The 26398-nt window shown below is 31.6% G+C and overlaps 1 protein-coding gene across 1 annotated transcript; it reads left to right on the forward strand.

Moving 5' to 3' along the window:
• The first annotated feature begins 6951 nt into the window (after positions 1 to 6951).
• On the forward strand, positions 6952 to 14552 carry LOC148600143 (uncharacterized). Its single transcript, XM_088559018.1, has 3 exons — positions 6952 to 6984; positions 12706 to 12900; positions 14218 to 14552. The coding sequence occupies exons 2-3, from the start codon at positions 12795 to 12797 to the stop codon at positions 14442 to 14444; spliced, it is 333 nt and encodes a 110-aa protein (XP_088415144.1). The 5' UTR covers positions 6952 to 6984; positions 12706 to 12794; the 3' UTR covers positions 14445 to 14552.
• The last annotated feature ends 11846 nt before the right edge of the window (positions 14553 to 26398 follow it).

The following is a 26398-nucleotide window of genomic DNA, read 5'->3' on the forward strand; positions in this document are numbered from 1 at the left end:
AGGCATCATATTATATTGAAAATTAGCACACAAGTTGTTCCAACCGTCAAAAATCATTATAATGTCAAAATATACCTATTCAGATTAATAGCCTGCATATGAGATCATTTCAAAAGTCAATATTTGTTATGGCCATCATTTGACTGAAAAAAAATACAGAACCGTTTCTGCATCGACGAGATCAAACGACAAATACAATCTACGGTCTTCTACCCATTCCTGCTCAAGAGCGTAGTGCAGTTTGAGATGACAGATCTTGTCGATGACTGCACACACGTTGATTAAAATTTTATATTGGGTTAGGACGCCCTTGTTATATTCTGGTTAGCTAAAAGTCAACAGTAGCAAGAGCCGTGTGTAAACGTGCGTTGTAGTGCTGTAAAAAAAGCTGCAATATCGAGGATCATTCCAAACAGCAAACCTCATTTCAGCACCTGGTTTATGCTCCTAGATTTTAGTGGAATCCGATTTGCTTATTTACTCTTGTTACTTTGTATGTATTATTTTAGTGACTTTATATTATCTGTTGTGTCTGTTTTCCATGTCTGGTCTTTGTCCCTGGATTATATTCTTCTGAATTTAGCTAGAATCTTGGTTCCTTTGATTACTCTTTTACAAATATATGTACTAAGTTTTTTTTTGTTTTTTTTCCGCAGAATAAAAAAAGTATGACATGACAATTTACAAAGTTTTAACGTTTAAATACCAAAGTTAAATGTGTAGAATCATCAGCTACTATATTTTCTTGTATATTTTCCGTCTCAGCAAGTACACTTCGTTCATATCATATAAATAGTATAATTGTATTGTACTACATTAACTCCATAGTTGAAGTTGTACTACATGTTACACAACATAATTCGACAATTAATTTATACTCTTGACCTAAGACAAGTTTTGACCTCCTACTGGTTTTATTAGACATCAAACGATTTATTTGTCGCTTAACTTATTCTTTTATAGGACAATGGTTTTCCAACAAGTGAGGGAAAATCCATGTTTATCGTATGAAGGGCAACGGATAGTAGGTAGATACAACTGCACTTGATACGCCTGTCTCTAGGATGGAATGAAATGGAGTTTTTATATCACGATTCATATGTTAATTTGACGTATACTCTTTCAGAAATTTTTTTACCATTTTAGACTTTCTATAAAAGAGATATTTACTGTTAACTTGTAGGCCTCTTGATAATTATGTGATTTAAGCTTTTGAATGTTTTCAGAGCTAGCCGTTCTTGTTTACTTATTTCGTTGTGTATTTGATGTGCTATTTATGTTATCCCATTCATTTTGGATGAGAAATATGTAACTTTTAATTGCGTTGTTTGTAAGAGTTCCCATATATTTGGAGTTGGTGTATATAGATGATGCAATGGATGAAATCGCTATTTTTTAGTACAGATAAAGATGGCATATTTCGATTCAGTTGATCGAAATTTGTTTTGTAAGTGTCCTCCCAACATTTTGTTGATGGATGAGGTATTCCCGACTTGCGGACCAACATTTTGACAACATTTATCTCCCTTTGGAGCAGGTGTCTATTCGGAACACGTAAGGTTTTCCATCCGATATCGACGATACTTTAGAAAATCTCGAAAGTCAAAAGGGAATTTCTCGTTCTACTGACCCTGCCATAAATTTTCTGTAAATAAATCCTTTTGTAACCTACCAACAAAATGAAACGCCCTGTTAATTTTAGAAACACCGTTGTGTTTGTCTGCTGAGGATTCCATTTTCATTCGAGTTACCTCTTTTTTCTGCACCCGAATCCGAACATCGATTAGAGAGACTTGGAAATTACACCTGCTCTTACGGGAGGTAACTCTGCACAAAAAAAGATCAAATATGGCTGCATCCCGAGTCCGCAAGTAGGGAATAAGTTTTAGACATTTCCGATTTCTTAAATATCCAATTTTATAGTATACGGGCGGTGGGAAAATGAGGATTGCGTATGAGGCTAGGATTTTCAATAGGGAGAATGGATAAATTAGTTTTTAAAGAATAACCAAGGGAGTCAAGATTTCAACGAAAGTATTTTAAATATTATTACATCATATAAAATGTATTAGATTTAAATAAAAATAACAGTTTAAGTGGAGAACTAAATCTTATGAAATTGAAATTGATAGTGTATCCATGGGATAAAAATAAAAATGTAAAATAGGGTTATCTGGGGGAAGGATATTTTTCTATTGGGAATGGGGAATCTTAAATGCAGATTAGGACAATAAGTATCGGGGATAGCGGATTAAACGATGTAAGTTGGAAGATTTTACCATTCAACGGCTGTAATTCCAGGCTTAAATTTAAGTAAAAATGGCACTTAATTCAAGTCCTTAAATAAAAAAAAACAAAACAAAAACAAGACGCTAAACTGCATCTAAAAGAGTAATCAAAATCACCAAGATTCTGGTGGACTAAAAAGAATGTAATCCATGGACAACGACCAGGCACGGAAATCAGGCCCATACAATAAAAACATAAAATAAATATAATTATACATACAAAGTAACAAGTATATGAACAGTTCTGTCTCCACGTTGAACTTAACACGTTATGTCAAGGAAAATCAATGATAATACACTAAATCCCAAATTGTACTTAGTAATCCGAATGTATTATCTCAATAAAATCAATTGCATATATGCATATATCAAGCTTTTTATTTTATGATGTAAATGAATATCATTGCACTTAGTCAATTATCAACAAAAGTTTCAACGAAATCAACATTATGACAACATTATGATCAAAATCTATAATTTCATACGAAACAATTAATTACAATTGTAAATGAGGTATGTTTTTAAAATGTATTTTTTTTCACCTTGTGAACAGAATACAAATAAAAATCAGTTAATTAAGTAGCAGACAGGAGGTGATTCATGCATGTCAAAAACCCACCGAATTCAGCCTTATTTCGTATTGAGAAACGGTTACCGATCACATAACCAGGCTTAGTTTCTCATATGGTTGTTTCGCTTTTGAAATAAAAATTCTATAAAATTCTATAAAATTGAACATGAAATTGCAATTTTCAATTTATGGTTACTGATATGGTGTCATTTGGTAGATTTTAGTGGTAGACAAATGCATGATTTTCTAAAAAGTTCAGACATGTAAAAATTATAATCGTTATGTGAAAATATTGCATATTTAGACTGAACAAGCATCCTTCGTTGGGTTAGTTTTTCTACATCATAAATCACTTAACTATTGGCAGTGTGTGAAATTTATAAGGATTGGTACTTAAATTAGACCCCCCCCCAACTTCCATAACAATTGAAACAGTGAGATCCAGGAAGCTGATACAGATTTGAATAACCAGGAGTTTATAATACAAAGATTCACAGTGTCGTATTTACCAACAGCTTTAATATCCCAAAAAACTAAGTCAATTTTTGTTTTGTTAAGAAGATTGATAACAAATTGTGTCTTGATTGTAAGAAAGGGAAAGTACATCGGTAAATTGGTACGTACATACTTGCCTTTTCTTATCATTGTTGTTTAATTTTTTTCCCTCTATACACAGGCAAAATTATTTCATGTGATTTTCACGTGAATTTCACATGATTTCCACCTGAATTAAGCAAATTAGCTGAATGACAGAGTTCACGTGAAATTCGTGTTTAGTGAATTTCTCTTGAAAATCATGTTAATTTCATGTGAATTTCACATGAATTTCACATGAATTTCATGTGAAGCTCGATTAACATGAATTTCACGGGAAAAATATTTGCCTGTGTATGGATAAATAAACATACGTTCATTTTTAGCATGACAAGAGCAAAAAACATTACACATCACTTCATAGACAATTCACAGTATAGATTATAATACAAAATTAAAGAATTTAGATCACGTTACAATTGTTTTCACGTTGGATATAATGAACTTAGAAATCAGTGTTATCATTCAAACTGTGTCATATTTAAGTATGGGTGATAATAAAAAACGATAAATAAAAAAGTTGAATTTAAACATATGACGTCCTTCCCTATTGAATGTAAGTGACGCAATAACCAAACAAAGGTGGGAGATGCAACGGTAGTCAAATCAAACATCAAAGGAATCAAGGTTTTAGCGGTGATCAAAGGGATGTAATCAAGGGACAAAGACCGGACATAGAAAACAGACATACACAACAAAGAACATGAAGTAACTAAAATCATACATACAAAGTAACAAAAGCAAATGAGCAACTCGGACTCCACTACAAACTGGTTTCATGGGCTAGGTGATAATACATTTGTTTGGGACCAAATTTCCACAAAAATCACGAAAACTATACTGTACCCCACGAACAATAATACTTGTATCGTGCAGCGTGGGATCCGTGTGCATGTGCTTTTCGTGTGCGCACTTTGTGCTTAGTTCTTCATGTATCGTGTAGCGTTCTTCGTACAACGGTTCTATATTCTGTTTGGATGATCAAAATAGTTCCTATGGTAGACCAATTTTACGGAATACCGTCGTAATTTCGTTTCCTTTACCAAAACGTAACGTTCCCTTTACATCGAAAAAAAAGTGGAATCAATACAGGTAGGAAATAATTTCAAACAATTGTACATTATTTGTACATATAATGGAATACTGCCAAAATTTGAAGGGCCATCCGAAATGGTCAGGGAAAAGTTCCCCGAACTATAATAGCATTTTTGTCTCTCATTTGAGACTAAAAAGTGAGTATATTTCAATATTTGTTTTACTCCCAGACCAGTGAAAATGATTTCTCAATGTACCATGTTAAATACAGATGGACATTTTTCATATCAAGAATGCAATATTTCCTCTTTTAGACAAATAAGATGATATCAAGGAGTTAAAATAGCTAAATTATTTTCAAAATACAGCAATTTGTACCAATACTTTATGAAATTTTGGTAGTTTTATTCTCTTGGAACAAAAAAAATGTGTTCCCAATTATCCATTTACAAAAAAAGTAAGGGTATATTTTACAATGTTTCATATAAAGTATTTTTCTTTTCATATTCAAAACAAGATGGTATCGCATCAGTCAAAAATACTCTATAATCTAAAAATTTAGTATAAGTTATCCCACTGTTATGAATATTTTCATACTCCCAGTCCAGTCAAAATGTTTTTGCAATGTACCATATATACAAAAAACACTTTTCATATCAACAATGCAATATATCCTTTTTTTTACAAGTAAGATTGTATTGCACTAGTTAAAAGAGCTAAATTATTTCAAAATAGAGTACTTGTCACCAATATTTTATGATATTTTGGTATTTTAATTCTCCTTGAACAAGAACTTTGTGATCCCAATGATCCATATACAAAACAAATATGGACATTTTTCAAATTAAAATTACTTTTGTTTCATATTTAGAGCAATTAGATGGTGTAGCACCAGTCAAATATACCCTATTATCTAATAATTGAGTATATATTATCCAAATTTTATGAAATATCAATTTTCATACTCAAAGACCAATGAAAATGTTTTCGAAATGTACCATTTAAAAAAAGGACATTTTGCATACCAACAATGCAATATTTTCCTTTCTGGACAAGTACATGTAAGATTGTATCGTATTAGTTAAAAGAGCTACATTATTTCAAAATAGAGTACTTTTCACCTGGAACAAGGAAAATGAGTACCCAATAATCCATATGCAACACATATGGACATTTTTCACATTAAAATTACTTTAAGATGGTATCGCATTAGTTAAGATGGCTAAATTATTTTAAAATACAGTGCTTTGTTCACAATGATTCAAATTCAACAAATCTGGATATCTTACACATAAAATAGTTCTATTTATTTTAAAATCAAAGCAATATTAATGTATGGTAAAATAGTTTTATCAACTTTTTCTTTTTTAGAATTTTTCTTCAATTTTAAGAACTTTCAACATTTTCATACTTCAAGGCCTAGACAATGTACCATGTATAACGACAATTAACGTAATTTTATATAACAAATATATCGGGGCTACGGTTGCCGTAATAGGTCACGAACATGTAAAAAGTACCTTTATAATCCTTTTAGAATAGAAATAAATCACAGAAATTCTCTCAAGTAGAAATATTCGTAAATATTAATGTCCAAACTGTTTTATATTAATTTGAAGATAATACGCACAGCAAACAGTAAAACCAACAATGCCGATAAATGCCAAAAGAAGAATGAATCCTGCTACAGCGAATATGAATGCTGTTGGTGATACAGCATTGAACAGTCCTTTATCAGATTGAGATTTTTTATCTAAAAAAAGAAACAAACAAAACGAAAAACAACATTATTGTTCTTTCCATTTCAACGTAAACATAACAAAATAATTACTCTGTTCACTGTTTTGCTTGAGTGTGGTTCTACATAACCGTTGAAGAAGTAGAGGTATAATGCACATGTTTCCTTTACATGCAGCCCCAATTCATTCCCAAACATCATTTACATTAACATCAAACTTCCCATTAAAACAGCCAACATTGAGTCTGTATCATTTTTTTTCCATGTGGCTCAGTATTCGGTCTTAAACCTCCACTTTTTTTGTATTTGAGATACTGTTGCACTGATAGATGGAGTGTCAGCAGTACCTGACGCTTCCTATGCCTGGTTCAGGTCTTGATTATTTCTATCAATTCGTCGAGTCTAGTGGCCCAAATCCTCTCAGCAGCAAGATAGAAAAATCATTATAAAATTTCCAACATATGGTTTGATAAAGAGAAAATAAAATATATCTTGGCACGGTCAACTCTTTGGCAAGTAGAAAAGACTGTTACTTTTTTTTGAAACAGTCATTAACCCTGAGAACAGGGACCTTTAAACACGAATTTAGTTCTTGTATTACTCTGTATGAGTTCTAAAGACAAAGATAGACAACTTAAAATTGCACAGTACATTAAAACGCATTTATGTGGAATAGACTTTAGCTGAAGTTTATCAGAGTTGCCTTCCCCTTTCCCTCTGATAACCGAAGAACACTGAAGAGAAAACAATTATTGATGGTACTTAAAGCATCCAATTATCTCCCCATGTACAAATTTACCGCTTGTTATTTATTTTATGCTGTGCTGTTCTTTGTACTTGTTAAGATAATTTGGGGATACACCTATGACAATGACAATGTTTTTGGGTCAAGGAAAATATTTCCAGGTAAGCACGAATATATTTTCAAGTTTGTTCACCTAACTATGTGCAATCTTAATTTATACAATTAAAGATTGTAATTCAAGATTAATAATGTACTCACCGCTTATTACAATATTTGTTTCTAAGCCTCATTCTATACCACTGAAATATGGTGTGTTTCGAAGGCTGTTGATGATCATCTCCTCTGTTGGTGTAGTAATTGGGGGTGGTTGTCCACCACCAGTCCTCTGCATTTCCCTTCTAGAAACAAAACATTTCTCTTTGGCGTCTCTCTGTAAGTTACGGTATTTGTTTTTGATCTCACTCACAGATTTGAAGCAAATTCCGACTGCATTCACCTCATCAGTGATCTTTTGCCACATACTATTCTTCATTTGTGTAGTTACACTGTTGTTGTGCCTTCCCCTAAGAAGTTCCATCTCACTAATCACTGTTTCAGTATAATATTTGTCTCCTATAGAGAGAAATTTGTCTTTCTGTCCCTTGGAAGCCTTCTTGGTGCATCATGTAGGTCTTTAGAAGTATCTTGTTCAGCCATATTTATGCAGAAGATAATTGATAGCATACATATTCCCGAGCTTTTATGCACAGGTTGATGGGTAACATTTTAACACCAATCAGCTAACATAGTGTTATCTAACACAGTCGTTAAATATTTTTGTGCAACACATATTAACGCAAGTATTAACTAACATGTAATTATATTTAACGACTCGTTAAGGCTAATCATGATTAAATATAACGACAGTTTTGAACAACTGGGCCCTGAAACCTACATATCAAGGAGTTAGCAGATTTGCAGTGAAGCACTGACATTCGGAACTCACCAGCCCCTAAAAATAATAACTGAAATTCTCAAATTTCTTTATTTAGCGACTATTTGTTTACATCTCCAAAATATAACTTATACAGTGTGTAACTAACAAAAGTAGGCAAATTTGAGCTCAAAATGATAACAATGAATTTATCTTTCAGCAGAAGTTCCATTCATGTAGAAATGATTCCCAGATTTTGTAAAATATCATGACAAAGGGACTATTTTTTGTTCGCGTAGAACTTTTTTGCATACGTTCCAAAGTTGATTATGCGATTGGTGATCTGTAACCTTTTACACGCTCTCGAAACACCAAAAAATGAAACAGTCAACCCTTCTTTCTAAAATAACTGTCAATGGCATCGTAGAGGTCACCATGGTTAACAATTAATTATTATATAAACGTAGAGTACAAGTTAAACCAAGAATATAAGAATATATCGAATGTGTGATTTTCTGCATCATAACAAGTACTTGCTTGACAGTTCATCATAACGTTTTTTTTTTTGTTTTTTTGGGGTTTTTTTTTAATGAGATTTCATAGAAACAAGGGAGACAATTATCAACACGACTGGAGATTGGATGGAACTATCTTTATGTAGTTCAAGGTCCCAAAGTTATATTCTGAAGAAGGGGGAAAGAGATAATAGTCGAAAGATACTTGATGCAGTTTTGCATGGAAAAGGTTGAAAAAAGTTGATAAATACTGCTTAATGTAATTTCTCATTCGTATAAATTCTTTATAGAAATCTGCTTTATGATTATAATGTTGGTTTTTATGCTGATGTTTTCAATATATAACTAAGAACTGCAGAATTCGATTGATATTTTGGTGTATTGTAGAGTTCATTCTTTCATTTTATACGACTAATTACCTCTTCCACAGAACATATACCAACCATTAACTAATTGTTTATATTTTTCGTGACTCGTAAAATTGAATAATACTATCAAATCTGCAAGGCTTATGGGACAACAATATTACTTCTTTCACCTACTATATTTTGTCATTAAAATTACATTTTTCATCATATACAAAGCTGTGATTTACCGAAAGCTTCCTGATTAATAAATTATTCCAATTTATGAAATGTAAAATTATTGAAAAATAACAATAAAACACGAAGAAAATTCATATCATAAATAGAAATAGAATATTAAATAAAATATTGTGAATAATCAATATATAGTGTATCGTTATAATAGAACACCTTAAGAACAAACACGGTATCATTGATTTATTCGTTCTTTCCAATTAATGATCCTATAAATCTCAGAAAAAATGTATAAAGGTTTTTTTTTAAATAGAATTCTATTTTTTATAACTATCATTCGGAGAAATAGTATAATGAAAGTTTTGGAATACAAATACCAAATATCAAGTAGAGAGTATTTACATAAAAACGGAAGTTTGTAGCATTGATGGCAAAAAACATTTGATCCTTCACCTGAATTAATTTCATATTGAAACATGCTGAGTAACAATAAGACAGAATACTCGAAATATATGTTTTTTAAGTTACTCGTCCTTTAGATATTCCGAAAAGATCATTTGTAAATTTTATATACAGGGTTATTTTGTAGTCGCGGATCGTTACGGTGTATCCATCTGCGCTATGAAAACTGCTTTGTCAACGTGTCATAGTTTTTCTTTCCTCTTTCGTCTACCCCGGACTTGACTTATTATGAGGAACTCAGCGGGTGTTTCTAGAAAAGCAGAGGACACTTACCCTACCAATGCACCTGGTCCATGCTCAAAGTTTTTAATGGAGTCCGAGTTGCTGATTTGCTTTTGTTACTTTGTATGTAGGATTTTAGTTACTATATGTTCTTTGTTGTGTATGTCTCTTTCATTCTCTATCGCTTTTATTACCCAAACAGTCCATATATGATAAACCACATAAGTTGATTTAATGAAATATCTGTACATAATTCAGACCTAGTGAAAGAAAACCTCGCAATCAATTTGCATTTCACTTGTTGCAGTTTGAATTTCATTTGAAAAGGGTGTGCAGAACTTCTAAAACATACTTTCGAAACTTTACAAGAGCGTTGCTTCATGACAAACCTGTGGTTGCTGAAAAAAAAGGTCATTCGTCCTCCGATGTCATAAAGGGTGAGACAATAAAAGTTTATCTTAGGCAAGCCTACATTATAATTCGTCACTTTTACAATGAACATCAATAATTATATAGTAAAACCTGTCAAAAACTGGCACAGTAAAAACCCCTGTCTAAACTGGACACTTTAGAAGTCCCTTTATCAATTTAAGTGTATTCTAATACTTGGTAAAACGAACATCTCTAAACAGAATTAAATTTAAGGATTCAGTTCATTGGGTTCCACTGTATAAAGTGACGAAATAAAGAATGAAAGAAAATGAAGGGGTAATAGAGGTATTTAAATGATAAATTTCCTCTACCATGCTGATATAACAAACTACACTGATAGCACATTAAATTCCTTTCCAATATCAAACAGTGAAATGGGATATTATTGCAATTTTACCATGCAAACCTGAAAGGTCTCTCCTCTTCATAGAAACGGAAAATTGTGCGAGCGAAAGCTATGAATAGAACGAGTTGTCTCAACGTGATTTGTAAGAATTATGCATACCGAATAATAAAGGAAATATCCTTGTGGAGTGATACGTAATGGAAGCACAAATACGAACATTCTGATCATGTTCTCTGTAGGGCCATATAGATATGGTTGAAAAGGGTGAGACCGAAATATTCAGCAAACTAAACAGGTTTTCCTTAAGGCCATATTGATGTAGTTGATAATATACGTTCAAGAAAACTTCAGGTTCTACGTAAGCTGATCTTCATATGGTTGATACTTGTGTTAACGAAATATTCAGCAGATAAATAACTTAGACAAGGAAAACTGTCCCATAAAAATTGCTTTGTTTATTACGTAAAGTTCTGCACACTTAGAACATTGTTTAGAATTTTGGGTTTATTTTTGTTTTTTATTTATTTTTTTTATTTTTTTTTGTGTGTGTGTTTTTGTTTTTTGTTTTATTTTTTGTTTTTGTTTTGTTTTATTTTTTGTATTGTTTTGTTTTGTTTTGTTTTCTTATTTGCTATTTAGGTATTTTTTGGTTTTGTTCGTTGTTGTTTTTATTTTCACGCATGTGTACTACAAGTCATTGTGGACTTATTATTTTACAAAACAGAACCTGATAACAGTTTGTTTTTGAGATGTTATACTTTTCACGTGACATTCTTTCTAATATAATATTGATCAAACTATTGATGTCTATTGATGCATCCTTCGTCATCAATTCGTTGGATTTACAGGCCTTCCAAATACTACATCCTGTTCACTATGATTTTTGTTTTATCATTTACTATTGAAATGTATTTTCCAGTGAAGTGTTAGTTCCATTTGTTGTGTAAAGAATCGACACCAGTGATCAAGCTGTATTATATTTAAGTGGTTTTGAAGAAGACAGGAAAGTCAATCTTATATTGACAAACATATTAAACGAAAATATATACATTTTTTCATAGTTTGCAACAAGATCAAACTTATAAATACTTTCAAGTATTTCAATACGGAATGCATTTATCCAAGATAGACAATCGTTTGGTGATTTGTATTTTATTGTTAAATATATTCCGGAAAGTGTATGCATATCAGCATAGTTTACAATATATGGGAAATGTGAGAAATGCATTATTCATAGATATCAAAATTTTGGAACCTACTCTGCTAAGAAATGTAGTTGAAAGTAAACTCAAATGTGCGCTTCTTTGTATCGCTACACCCTCTTGTCTGTCAATGGGTTTTAACGATGTTTCTAAAATTTGTTTGTTGTTTGATCGAGATTTTGTGGAAGTCGCGGAGACAAAAATCACACCTGAGATTGGATGGAACTATTTCTTTGCTGTACATGGTTTGTAAAAATTTTACTCTTGGAATTTCTTCCAACAAAATGTCACAACATGAATATCAATCACTCAATCATACAATTTGTAATTTTTTTAAACAAAGTAGAATATCTTGAAGACAAAAACAAATTGATTAATAGGATTATCAATTGGTTATCGAAATTAAGCAATATATAATCACTCGTGCCCAAAATGTATTATGATGGAAACCGTGCGCCACACGCTCATTAAATATTGCCGTTATTCAGCACACGTGACCATATTCTGTTTATTCACTGTTTCCAATTTTGTTATCCTATAATTCTTATTAAAGAAATAAATTGAGCAAATTAAAAAATACTCGGAAACCAGAACGTTTTGTCTCATTCTGCACTAATAATTTCATTGGTCTTTTTTTCATTTTTTGTATACTGCCGTCCAATGATTTTCATTCTTTACTAATATTATTGAATCTTATCTGAAATTTATTTTTGATCAAAACAGTAAAAAACTAGACCTTCATAATAACCTAATGTATGTTTATTTTTCGTCTGCATGTTCATTTTGAGATTACAACCTACACATACGACACATTCTTTTCTAATTGATGTTTCTCATTCACACTGGTGTTCAGTTTCATGATACTGTAAACTGTGAAATTTCGCGACAACTTTATTTTTGCTTTTTTTGTTGAAAAATCTGTAACGCGAAAACAAAACTATCATTTTTTATGAAGAAGATTAAAATAAAACTTGGGATTGATCGCGAATTTGAAATGGTGCGAAAGGAGCTTGAGTACAGAAATCGCGAAAAAAAAATGACGGCGCGTAAATTCCCCCGTTTACAGAAACTGAATTCATTACTTTTGATATCTAATGTTTCAGATCCACAAATCAACAGAACAAAGTGCACCCTACATACCTCTTCAAATTCGTACTGTCAATTGTTTTGTGTTTCCTTCATCACCGGTTTGATGTCAGTGTCTCCGGCGGACATCCCAATGATATGCTCCGACGAAGGATGGGAAGTGATTAAAGTCGATAGATACTTGAAGCAGTGTTGCATGGAACAGGCAATTGGTAACTACTACGTATTTCTTGATTTATATTAACAAATGTATTTGAGGTCCTTACCAATCTAAACATTTTATCATTTATAAAAGTTTCCTTATGTTTTAAATTATTAGCTAAAACTGCACAGACTCCCTTTTCAATTTGCAATGGAATAAAGAATCCGTTAATATATTATGGGTTTTTAGGGCTCATCCTTTTTACCATCAATCTATTATGAGATTGCATTAAGGTTCCAAACCTAAACTATACATGTATATATGGCATGGCATGTTAAATTGATTGATACTCTCAGGAATTTGAGATTGAGAGAACTTTGTTTGGAAGACTTGGTATACTTAATGCAGCACAACTATTTAAACTACATCTAGTTCACCTTTTTCACGTAAAATTAGGTATGAATGTTTACAAAGAATAAGTAAAGCACTAATCTACGATCTGCAGAAATATTCAATAGTAAATGTAAATCAGAAACGATATACATGTAATATGAGGCACGTTTATTCTCTAAGAGAACGAAGCGGATTAAATTGATATTTGTAAATTGTTATACGCTTACAGTTACCTCCATTGTGAAGTTAATTTACTACATGTTTTTTCATAATTTAACAACTTTTGAAATGTGAGCTATAAACAGATCAATAATTGTAGAGATCCTTACTCAGTATTACTAACTTACAGTCAGACTTAAGGAGGTAGACCTAGGGTAAGGGACTTTTGAAATCAGTGACATGTTGGTAACGTATTCATTTTCACCGGGGCCTTTCAAGCTTTCCCTTGAAATAGAATGAAATCAGTCCAAGTTACTGTGATGCTTACATGGGATTGACTTAAAATGGTGAACACAAACGTTGCAATGATTTGTAAAAGTTGTGTCCCTTTCTCTAGGTCGACCTCCTTAAATTGCATTCTCAGTTTTTCTAAGGTCATAATTTAAACATGAGTATTAATTACATAAATCATATCTACATAGAGGGTATGAAACAAAAGTTATGATATTTAGAATGATGTTTTTTTTTCATCCTTTGATCAGATTAAATTTGCCATCGTGTGGCATCATGTTGAGTAACAATATGACAAATACACCCAAAATAATTTTTATTACTCAGCATTTGAAGAACTTTATGAGAAAGTATGCTGATTTTGACTGTAAATACGTTGAGTAGATTTATACATTTATATGTTAAATTTCACGAACATGGACTGTTTATGATAAACAACATCAACATCAACATTAATTGATTTAATACACATGGATAAAGTTAGCAAAAAGACATATTTGCATTTCTGCGTTTAACAAGACATTGTATTGTTTATATTTTTCAGATTATGTGATTGAGTCAAATTTGACATTTCTACAGGGTGTGCAGAACGAGACTACAGGTAAATGGACGTATTATGATGGAACGGAAATGACGTATTTTTATTGGGACAATGGAGAACCGAATGATTTTTATGAGGGTCATATTGGAACTGGAAAAATGTTTGGCTATAAGTGGCATGATATACCCTCAACAGATTTATCTGCAGCTGTTTGTGAATTGAAACCATAACAAGATATACATTCATCATAGAAGTTTCAGTTTAGAGTCAATTGTGTAGTTATCATGTTCTTTACGTAGAAGTATGCATAAAAATCATAAAATAAATATTCTTATTAATGTTACTTCATGCATAAGCAAAATTATCATGTACCACCTTGGATTTAAAATTTTAAAACTTCGTTCCTTTTATACCTTAAATTGGCAAAAGAGGGTAACAACAAAATTTCCAAACACCTATCCTATCCATAATCAAATCAAGTCCAAAACAAATCTGACAAAATAAATAATACACCATCGGAATGGTCAAGATACAAGCATTTCAAACGAAATGGTGGGTTAAATCGAGGTTTAACAGTGCACTAAACCTCCCTCTTCCATTGCGTCGTGACTATACCAGTGGTGATTAAAAAGCACGTGTATGCTATTGTCATAATCGGTAAATCAGCGATCACAGAACAAAGAAAATTTTACAAAAAAAACAAGCATTATTCACTGTTTTAGAAGAAACTGAGAATTTTTCAACCAAGGATTAATATCTAAAAACAACTTCGGTAAAAGACCTTTTAAGACGCATTTCCTCATACCCCTGATTCAGGAGTCTGTTACGAATATATGTATGGCGTTCCAATGAGACCATTGATTCAAATGGTGTAAAATCAAAATCGTTTACTCACAAGACTTAGAACAAAAAGCAATGTCTATATACATATAAATGTCACAATTTGGGTTTCAATAACAAAATCATATGATCATTAAGACTAACACAATCGTAGTAAAACCAAAGGTGGACAAACAAAACAGAGTTTTTAAGGGAAGGTGGTGAGTAACAATTTATTTGAACGATACACCACTTGACTGTTTAAATTCATCTATGGATGAAAACTGAAATTTGACCTTCCTCTTCGCCTTATTATTTGATTGGCTATCACAATTCTGCAATTGGAAGTGGGTGAATTACACAAAATTCGGTAAATGGATAAATGGACATCATTATTGCGAGGGAGAAATAAAGAAATTGATTTCGATAAATTCTACTTTAACATATTAACCGTTTAAGAACAAAACATCATATTTGTGTATGTTTATGTTTGGTTATATTTAAATTTGCAAAATGTACAGCAACGCCATATATAAGTGTTTGAAGTGTTTTTAGTTTGTACCCCAACTAAGCAGCCCATTAGAACAAAATATTTACTAGATTCTTAATTTTAAACCATTTTAACTTTGCCATTTTTAATTTAGGTTGTTTTGTGTAAGATATTTATATTTAAGTTTTGGTTTGAGTAATATTTAGCTTTAAATCTACTTGATACTTGTTTTCGAACAACTATTGGTCTCAGTATCGTATTAATTTTCCCATAGACTTCTATAGTGAAGTGCATATTTTTAGGATTTTTTAAAAAATATGTAAATTGATTCAATAAAACTTTCACTAATGTAGCATTTCTAAGGACATGTGAAAAAATAATTTCCCGCAAAGAAAATAGGGTGAGTCCACGAAGATCGGACAGAAAAGTAGTCTCGAACTATAAATAGCCATTTTCCCTACTTTCACTTTCGTTTTGCACTCACCAAACCAACCTTTTCAGTGGAACATTTTTATGATATTATGTTAGATTTTCTTTTAAAAAAGTTCTTCATCTTACAGTGTGATGTTTGCTCTATTTTATAAGTCATTGTTCATATCTTTTGACAAAATATTAGTTTGTAGAGAGGCAGAAAGAAAATGCACTATATTTTTATAGCATCCATGTTTTGACGTACACCTGCTCAGGGATATGCAATACGATACTGGTACCTATTAAAACACGTTTTACAAATTTGCCATTTCATTACAGTCCAGTGATCATGGCGTTACTAGTGTGAATAACCAGGTAGAACAAATATGTAAAAGATATTAGTGTTTCAATTTTTTTAAAATGTGTAGGACAAATTGGATTGAACCTATCGTATTATTTGTCCAGTCAGTAGCTGTAGGTGATCTGACCTATCGATTTCATGAATCCGAAATATATCTATTGGTACTATCAGACAAGGTCGATCGACACAATAGTTTGTTGGCCGAAGCGGAAAAAGAAAATAGAGCAACTTAAGAGGGAACTTGACAAAGCAAAATATGGAATAGGAAAACAAATGAACGAATTTTTAAAAAAGATAAAAGATCAGTGGAAAGAGGAAATCACTGTGTGGTGATGTTATCGACAATGTTTTATCTCTATGACATTTTGTTTCAGTAAACTTCATTTTTTATGAACAACTTTATGTTAACAAGGCAGAGTTCAAATGATATTATCTTAACGCCCAGCCCATACTAACAGCTCTATGATACTTTGGACAGGTATATCATTTTTGATGCGATTTGTTTTAATCTAATTTCTCAAAGTTATTTGTTGTTTCAACAAGCCTTCAATTATTCAATATTCGTTTCCTCATTCAAAATCCATTGTTATTTGGTACCTAGTCCAATGAGTACGGTTAAAGAACAAAATAGATATCTCATTTTTCAGTGGGAATCTTGCCATTGTTAATTCAATGAAGCATTTAAACAAAAAAATTGGGTTTTTCTATGTTAAATAATCTGTTTTTCCATTATTTGATAATGAATAATAAAATAAAAGATGAATGTCTTATAATGAACTCAGTTTGAAAACAAGACATTATCCGTGCTTCTATTTTTTTTATCTATTGTTTTAATATGTATTTTTTGCATTTGTTTGTTGCTTTATGCCCTTTTTATCTCACCTAGCCATAGGCCATGTTAGCTTTTACCTTCATCACTTGGCGTCCGCCGTCGTCGTCGTCCGTTGTCATCGTTAAATTTTTTTCAAAACCCTCCTCTGCAACTTCTTCACCAATTAGAACCAAATCTGGTATAAATATTCCTTAGGGTGTTTTCCATAGAACTGTCGGGATTTTTTATCCGTAGAATAACATGGTTGCCATTACTAAAAATTGAACTTAGGGGTCAGGCAGTATTTTGCATATGCCTCTAAAACCGTTAGGTTTAGCCACATTCTTATACACGGATAAAAGTTTTATCTCTGGTCAAATTTTCGTTTTTGATCTTTAAAGCCATGTTGGAGTTATTTTGATATTTTTTGTTATTTTTAATATTATTTCTTTCAAAAATATTATCCTCTGAAACTACTCGACTAATCAAAACCAAACTTGGTATGAATATTCCTTTGGTTGTTCTGCATACAAATGATGTGGAAATTTTTTGATCCGTCGAAAAACATATCGCCGTTACTAAAATATAGAATATAGTGGTCAGACAGAAGTTTTCTGCATATATTTAAAAACAACTGTTAGGTTAAGCCAAACTTTATCAATTGTTCCTCGTTATAAAACCTACAAAAGTCTACATTGGGTCAAAGTTGTTGGATGACTCATTGAAAGGTTAAAAATTGTGTTATTTTTTTTATACTTTTCAGCTAATACCTTAATAAATATAATAGATAGAAATAAACTTTCAATTGCTGAAATTATTTTTATGATAAGGCCTACAAAAGTGTTCAGAGATCAAAATTGTCGGACGACTCTTTGTTACAGTAAGTGCCATTGAAAGCCGAAAAATGATATTTATAAGAGTTTTTTTTGCTTATATCTTTTCCTCTTTTTACATCGAACTTGACATTTTATGAGCAACTCCTCGGGTGTTTCTAGAAAGCAAAGGGTTGTTCCCTACCGATGCAACTGGTCCATGCTCCCAGTTTTGAGTCTTTTATTACTTTGTATGTATTATTCAACTTATTATATGTTCTTTCTTGTGTTTGTTTTCCATGTCTGGTCTTTGTCCCTGTTCTATGTTGATATATTTCTTTGGAACAAATGTATACCTGAATACAATTTGAAAAATAACAATAAATATTACTTATGACATATTCCATTCGTTCACCAAAAAGTATAAACCTGGCATAGTTAAAACCGTAGAAATTATAAAAGCATTCTACTAAATTTCATTTAGAATACTCATCTTTAAAATAATCATTTAGAAAGCAGAGGACGCTTACCCTACCGGTGCACCTGGTCCGTGCTTCCAGTTTTTAGTGGAGTTCTTCATTTACTTTTGTTACTTTGTATGTATGATTTTAGTTACTTTATGTTCTTTGTTGTTTATGTCAGTTTTCCATGTCTGGTCTTTGTCCCTGAATTACATTCTTTTGATTACCACTGTAACCTTAGTTCCAATGATTACTCTTCAAATGTCCTTAATAATTATGAATTCAACAAAAAAAGTTTTCTCCAGCTCTCTGTATCCACAGTTATTAAGACATAAACTTTTAATCTTCTTTAATTAATTAATCATAATTATTTCTATTTTCTTAAATAGTCTTTAAAGATTAAAATACATGCAGTGTCTGTGCTATTAAACGGCGCGAAGCTATCGTCACGTAAAAAGAACAGTCGTCAGTGATGAATCTATGCCATATGATAAAGAAATGGATGACGAGGTTATGATGAAATATATATATATATATATATATATATATATATATATATATATATATATATATATATATAAATATATAAATATATATATATATATATATATATATATATAATTATGCAAATTATGAAAAATATATCATATCAAATTCATCCCGTGACAATATTTCCCTGGTATAAAATAATGGACATACGATGTCGATTGATTTTTCCGTTTCAAATACAAAAGTATCAATTATATTGAATTGCAAAGTTCGATGTGCTGTACACATGTTTCAGTATAAAAAGAAATAGATATGGTGAAAAGCAACAAATGCACCATCTTATAATCTTTATAAACTTACAGAAATCAATAATTATAACACACCTTAAAGTCAGCTCTAATAAGCCCACAGCAAAATATATAAATTACGTCGTAATAGAACGATAACACTTCTTGAAAATGAACTGAAACGTCAAATAACGACACGATGACACATTAATGACCAGCAATATCAAACACTGTTAAGATCATTTCTAACCGAGTATCGTGCTACAAGTTAATATACAAATGTATTAAGGGTATTAGACGTTATCATTTCATTTCACGGTATATGTTTAAAGCTGAGTATCTCTTTGAACTAACAGGTCGAAACCATAAACTATACATATATATCTTGCATGCATTAACACTCTCAGTATAACGAGATTAATTGAACTTTACATGGTATGGAACATTTTGTGTAAATGCTGCAACTTAGAATGAAGCAAAATACTCTTAATAATTTTTTTATTAATATTATTATTAGTGTTATTATAATTAAATATTTAAAGATTGTAATGATTTTGACTTTGTGTAAGAATATCTTAAGTTCTTTTATCTATTACTATTATCATTTAGATGTATTTGGTGGCCTACTTTGGTAGATTTATCTAAAAGAAAAAATCGTAAAAGATTTGTAAATCAGGGTTTCAAAAATTTGAATTTAAGTGTTCGAATATTCTTTCTTTTTTAGATATTGTGACTGGTTCGGAATACATATTACTACAAGGTATACAAAAACAAGACTGTAAATGGGCGTAATTTGAGGGAACGGAAATGACGTTGTTTTTTTTTTTTTTTTTTTTTTTTTTTTTTTTTTTGTGAATTAAGATGGCCGGTGACTAAGTGAGGTTAATGAATGTTTAATTGGAACTGTCAAATGTGTTGTTTACAAGTGGCGTGACATACCACCTCCAATTCAAATCAAGTTTGAGAAAGGTCCAATCTACAACCGAGCATCGCACGTTGAATAAGGCATTGAAAAGGCACGATAGCTGAAAGGGGCGAGAAAAGATAGGTAAACGGTTGTCCATTTAAAGGAAAAATAATTCAGCGTACCAGATCTAAATACTGTAAACAATTCTATTATTTTTTTTTTCTTGGGTTTTAAATTGCATATTTTTATTTCAAATCGATTGAAAGGCTTTTTTAATTTGAATTAACTTTCCTGACTCATTTCTGTGAGTCTGTCTGATACCTATTCCGGTTTGACAGAATGTCTATCATCATCCTTCCATGCGATGCTCGGTATCAGTATCACATGATATACAGTGCATGTTTGTTTTAGGATCAAAGTATGTATTTATCAATATATTCACTTGCTGACTGACTCTATTTCAACATACTATGTAAAAGTATTTTATTATAGGTATGCGCAATTATTTAACTATTTTTGTACGGTGTGCAGATTTAAAAGGCGAGAGTTGTGATCATGCCAAAGTCCGTTAATACCGCTGCATTTGTTTAGCGTCTGTCTCAAGTCAGGAATTTCGGGCATCTGTATGTTTTCTTTCGTTTTCAATTTCAGTTTACTTTTATGTTGCTGAAGTAAAATGGGTGGCCTTGACCTGACATATTTTATTCCGGTGGAGTTGTTACTTTGAATTGCTTACAATTTCATAACGGTTTTCTTCATATTTGAAACAAGCATGAATAAAAGCATGAACAAGAAATGTTCATAGTCAAATTGTTTCCACCTCTTCCTTTCTCATTTTTTTTAAGGATTTAAAAATCTTTCAATGAACTACGGTTACAATGTTACAATAGAAAATAAATCATTTGAATGATAAAAATATTTCATTTCATTTTTCTTTATTCTAGTTTAAGTGGCGTTTCTTACTATGTTTCGTCATAAATTGAAAGGATTTTCCAATTATCAATCAACTATTTCCGGTTCATCTTGAGGTGTTCCTCCAAATAGTGAAATAAAAAAATACAATTCGAAATTTGTTTTGTCATTACATTTCCTTCAAAAAAGTATTTCAATGGCGAATAACATAAACAGCAGTTCATCTTGTAATGTTAAAACATATTTTAATGATGTGTTTCTCCATTTGTAAAATAAACAAATTAATACAATTCGAAGTAATTTTCGTCACTACAGTCATTCTCTTGAAAAAAGTATTTTAATTGTAAATAACATAGACAAAAGTTAATTGTTTAATTCAGATATTGAACTAGTGTATAAAAAGTTCATGATAGTATTTTGCATCAGTTCATGATTAGCAACATATTAAGGCTATTCATAACCTCGGGAACATTGCATGCTGAACATGGAACTCTGTTGGATGTTATGCATTTTACTTGTAAATACATGTTAGAACATTTGTATATCGCAAAATGTTATTCGATATATGAGAAGTGTAATAAATCCAGATTTTATTGACATCAAAACTTTGGTACCTCCTCTGATATTAACAGAGGTTGAAAGCAAACTTGAATGTGTGCTGGTTTATATTGGTACATATTCCTGCATGTCGATGAATTTTAGTGAAATTTCTAAAGCTTATTTCTTATTTGATCGAGATTTTATTGACGTCACGGAGACAACAAAGAACGCCTGAGAATGAATGGAGCTATCACTATGTTGTACATGGTTTGTATATTACTTCATCACTTGTCAAGATATTTGTATTATTCTTTTACAGGAAAACTTTTGTTTCTTCAATTAACACGAACTTTCGACATATTCACATTTACTTTAATAAGGAAGAAGTGTGTAGAAAGTCAGGGAAACTTTAGTGATGTGATTTTCTTTTGTTATGTTTAATTTTGTTTTGTAAATATCAATTATTTGGGGGGGTATGGGGATTTTTGTATGTTTGTTAGTTTGTTTCTTTTTTGTTTTTGTTTTTGTTTTGTTTGTTTCTTTGTATTTGTATTTGTTTTATTTTCATGTTTGGTTAGGTTTTTGGGTTACTTTATACTTCTTTCGACGGTCATTAAAGTTTCTATTTTCCCCTCTATTTTTTTTTAATATTATATCATTTTTATATTCTATTTTTCCTGCTTTTGAGGTAACAGGTTCTCATGAATTTCGCAAAAACAATAAAATGTTTGATAAATAGTTTATTTATTTTTAGAAATTCTATCAAGATACATTGGAAAAATATAGAAAATATATAAAGAGTTTCAAGCATCACGTCAGTTGTCAGCTTAAAAATTCTTTAGAGGTTTGCTTATTTCACATTTCTTACGATTTTATCAGGCGCGGCTTATTTTCCATATATGGAAAACGGCGTTGTTTACAAGCTTGAACACGTCACCCCACTTTCAGTACAGTTGTTAACTCAGTGTTTAATTTTTATGTGAATATCCCCCACAGGATCATAATATTCTATTTATTTAAAACATTAAAAACGTCTATTAAATTAGGAACACAGACGTGTAAATGCAATAAAATGCATCTCCTTCATAACGCATATCATATCAATGCACACTTGTATTACAAACTTAAAGCTTTCACTGCCATACAGTGGATAAGGTATAAATGTGCAAATAAGTGAAAGAAACATCAGATATCTTAATCGTATAACCCACTATGTCACTTAGTCTTTGATTTAAATATATCATTTGAGCGTTTGTAAACAAAGGAAAAACGAAGGTTGGACACGTACATAAAAACGTACTATGTCGGTTTTTCATCTCGCCCGACCTGTTCCACTCAACCGAATTTCTTTTGTCATATATCAATAGAATCGGAATGAAATAATAAATCTATCTGTAGCTGGCCAAATATCGTGAGGGATAGTGGAACAAAATGCTCTTTCGCCGACTTCGACAAACTAACAAATTTCATCGCACAACAAATTATGAATTTCTTGGCCGATCTGACGATTCATTTCTTTTTTCAGCAAAAGTCAGGACCAATCGTCTTGACAAATTTTAACAAATTTGGTTACGATTAACAGGTCTGGCAAAAAGCTTTGTACGGTTGAGTTGGAGGATGTGAGGACGTGATCACATGATTCACAAGGGGAGATCCTCACGTAAATTGAATTCCGTGTATCCTCTCTCGGACTTTCGCCCGCCAAGACGTCCAAACACTTATCAATAAATTATGAATCATGAACGATTTCCAAATGGATATTTAAAACAAATTGGCATAAAGATATTTTGTAATTTTTTTTTCAGACCTGAATCTAATTTCTGGACGCTTGTAATATATAACGCAAAATCAATGCTGTCTTAATCTTTTTAAACGTACCTTTATGTCATTAGTTATCTCACTAAATCAGTTGCTAAAATGGATTTTTTAATACAAAAGATACCAAATTTATTATGATCTATTACATATATTTTCCTTTAAACCACCAGCTTTGTTTACCAACATAACAAAAATGAATCTAAATCGGAACCATATTCATGATTCAATACATAAAGGGTGAATTGCAGAGTTTTAAAAAAAGAACGAATGCATCTTTATTGTTATATTGTTAATTCGTTTAAAAAAAAACTTTCGAGTCCTTTGTTATTAATAATTACATGTTTATTCCTTTGGAAAATATCATAATGTATTTTATCATGAAAGTTGTCATATATTTCAGATCCAATAGAACAAAATGTATCCAACAAAGTACATTAAATTCATATTGTCAACTGTATTGTTTTCCTTCATCACCGGTTTGATGTCAGTGTATCCAGCGATGGTATGTTCTGAAGATGGAGGAGAAGTGACCAAAGTTGATAGTCACTTAAAACGGTATTGCATGGAACAGGCAATCGGTAGTATCGTTCATTATTCCACATGTTGGGCTATTTCGTGGATTTCATTAGTTGATCTGATCACATGTTCACCAATATATATAACATTTGCTATTTTTATATTCTGATATCATAATCACTTGTTGCAATGTAAAACAGAAACTTTACTTCAGCTAGATATTAATGTAATATTTAGAGTCATCAGATCCTTATTGTTTTGTTATTTACAGAGCAGAATTTTGCGAAAGTAAATTTAGATTGCAGTTTGTTGTTTATAAATATTTCTTCAGAAAATGTAATTGGGGGAGAATTCGGTGAATTAAGTGTCAGTGCCTTTACCAATAAGTCGGTAGGGGAAATATAGTATGAAAAAGCATCATTTTGATGGTAATATGTAATATGACTATTTGCACAATCAGAATCAAGGATAAAACAGATTTCTATATCATGCTGGATCAATTTTATTGAAATGCACTGAAAATGAACATTTCAGGGGCAAATAACTATCAAAACCTGCATAGAAAGAGTTGAACGTAACTTGTTACTGTGAAAGTATTATTGTTCGTGGGGTATCATTTTTCGTGGTTTTCGTGGGTAGGCCCAACCACGAAATTTGGTTCCCAATGAAAAGGAGTTTTCCTTTGATGTGTATACTGAACCCCTCAAAACCACAAATTCAAATATCTACGAACATGTGTTTCTTCCCTAATCCATGAAAATTGGTATCCACGAATTAAAGTTTCTCACAGTAAGTTAAAAACATTTGAAAATAATAGAACAATAGCACACAATCCATGCATAGTATTTTAGTTTTTAGAATACTGAAAAATTTTTAAAAAAAAAGTACTGACCTTGACCTGAGTAACATTAAAAAAATCAGTAGGTAGTGTATCTCATCACATCATATTTCGATTCTTTATTTCCATTGGAAATTCGAAAGAAAAAAAATAAGTTCGACAACTGCAGAAGTTTTCCAAAACAAATTCTCTATGCCGACTTTAAAACGCATCTTAGCCAAGGATATATTTCCTTTCTTCTTTCGTCTACCCTGGATTGCACTTTTTATGAGCATGTCGGTGGATATTTCTAGAAAAAATTTCTTACCTTACAGGTGCACCTGGCCTGGAACGTGCTCCCAGTTCTAGTGGACTCCGAGTTGCTTAATTGCTTTTGTTGTGTCCGTTTGTTTTCTGATTACATTATTTTGATTTCACTAGAATATTGATTCCTTTGATCCCTCTAGCACATAATGGTATAGTCCAAAAAATGTGTTTCTATGACTTTATAGCTGATCTGATCAGAAAGAAAGAATATTTTTGGCGAGATCCTTCAATCTCAGTTTCCGCTATATAGATGACGTATTATCTTTAAACAATCCTAATTTCGGGGATTTGATACATTGCATCTACCCAAAAGAACTTGAGATAAAGGATACTACAGACACTGTGAAGTCAGTCTCATATCTTGACCTACACTTAGAAATCGATGGTAAAGGAAAACTATTGACCAAACTTTACGACAAACGTGATGACTTTTCATTCAGAATTGTCAACTTTCCTTTCATCTGTAGCAACATCCCTTCGGCTCCTGCGTATGGAGTGTTCATATCACAACTTACACGTTATGCCAGAGCTTGCCGAAACTACGCAGACTTTTTGTATCGCGCTAGAACTCTAACAAAATGGCTTCTGGAACAGAGTTATGTTGCTACAAGATTGAAGTCATCACTACAGAAGTTTTATGGTCGTCATCATGAACTCGTGGATCGTTATGGTGTATCCATCAGCACCATGAAAACTGATTTATTCAACGGGTCATAGTTTTCCTTTCCTCGTTTGTCTACCCCGGACTTGACTTTTTATGAGCAACTCGGCGGATGTTTCTAGAATAGCAGAGGACGCTTACCCTACCGGTGCACCTGGTCCATGCTCCCAGTTTTTAGTTGAGTCCGAGTTGCTCATTTATTTTTGTTACTTTGTATGTATAATTTTAGTTACTTTGTGTTCTTTGTTGTGTATGACTGTTTTCCATGTCTGGTCTTTGTCCCTGGATTACATTCTTTTGATTACCGCTATAACCTTGGTTCCTTTGATTACTCTTAAAACATATGAAAAATATGCCGCAATTTTTCCTGTGTTGATCTTTAGTGTAAATGTGCTACTGATGTATGTTTAAGTAAGTAAGTCGTACAAACTGGTGAGTTAGTTTGTACATAAGCATAGCTATTAAGGTATCTAAAATGTTTATCTTCCCTGAATGCAAGTTATATACGTGAAATATATGATTTTTATTACTTACAGACAAATGTTTTCAATTATCACGATGATTAAAATACTTGTCATTTCAAATTGAAAAAAAATCAAAATATTTTTGGTTTGGTGACCGACAAGAACTCAGAGGAATTTCGGATAACTTGGAGAAAGACCTACTCATTATCTATCCAAAACCACATTGGGATAAAAGACACCACATTTGCTACGTTGACCTCATTTAACCTTTTCTTTAAAAA

This window comes from Perna viridis, chromosome 13, assembly GCF_037379345.1.
Source record: "Perna viridis isolate PV_CMFRI_1.1 ecotype Kerala chromosome 13, ASM3737934v1, whole genome shotgun sequence".
NCBI classification, from domain to species: Eukaryota; Metazoa; Mollusca; class Bivalvia; order Mytilida; family Mytilidae; genus Perna; species Perna viridis.

Bases quoted from the DNA above. Each gene is read 5' to 3' on its own strand.
- LOC148600143 (XM_088559018.1), top strand. From the start codon at position 12,795: ATGTCAGTGTCTCCGGCGGACATCCCAATGATATGCTCCGACGAAGGA. The intron at 12,901-14,217 runs GTAACTACTACG...TATATTTTTCAG, and splicing joins TTGCATGGAACAGGCAATTG to ATTATGTGATTGAGTCAAAT.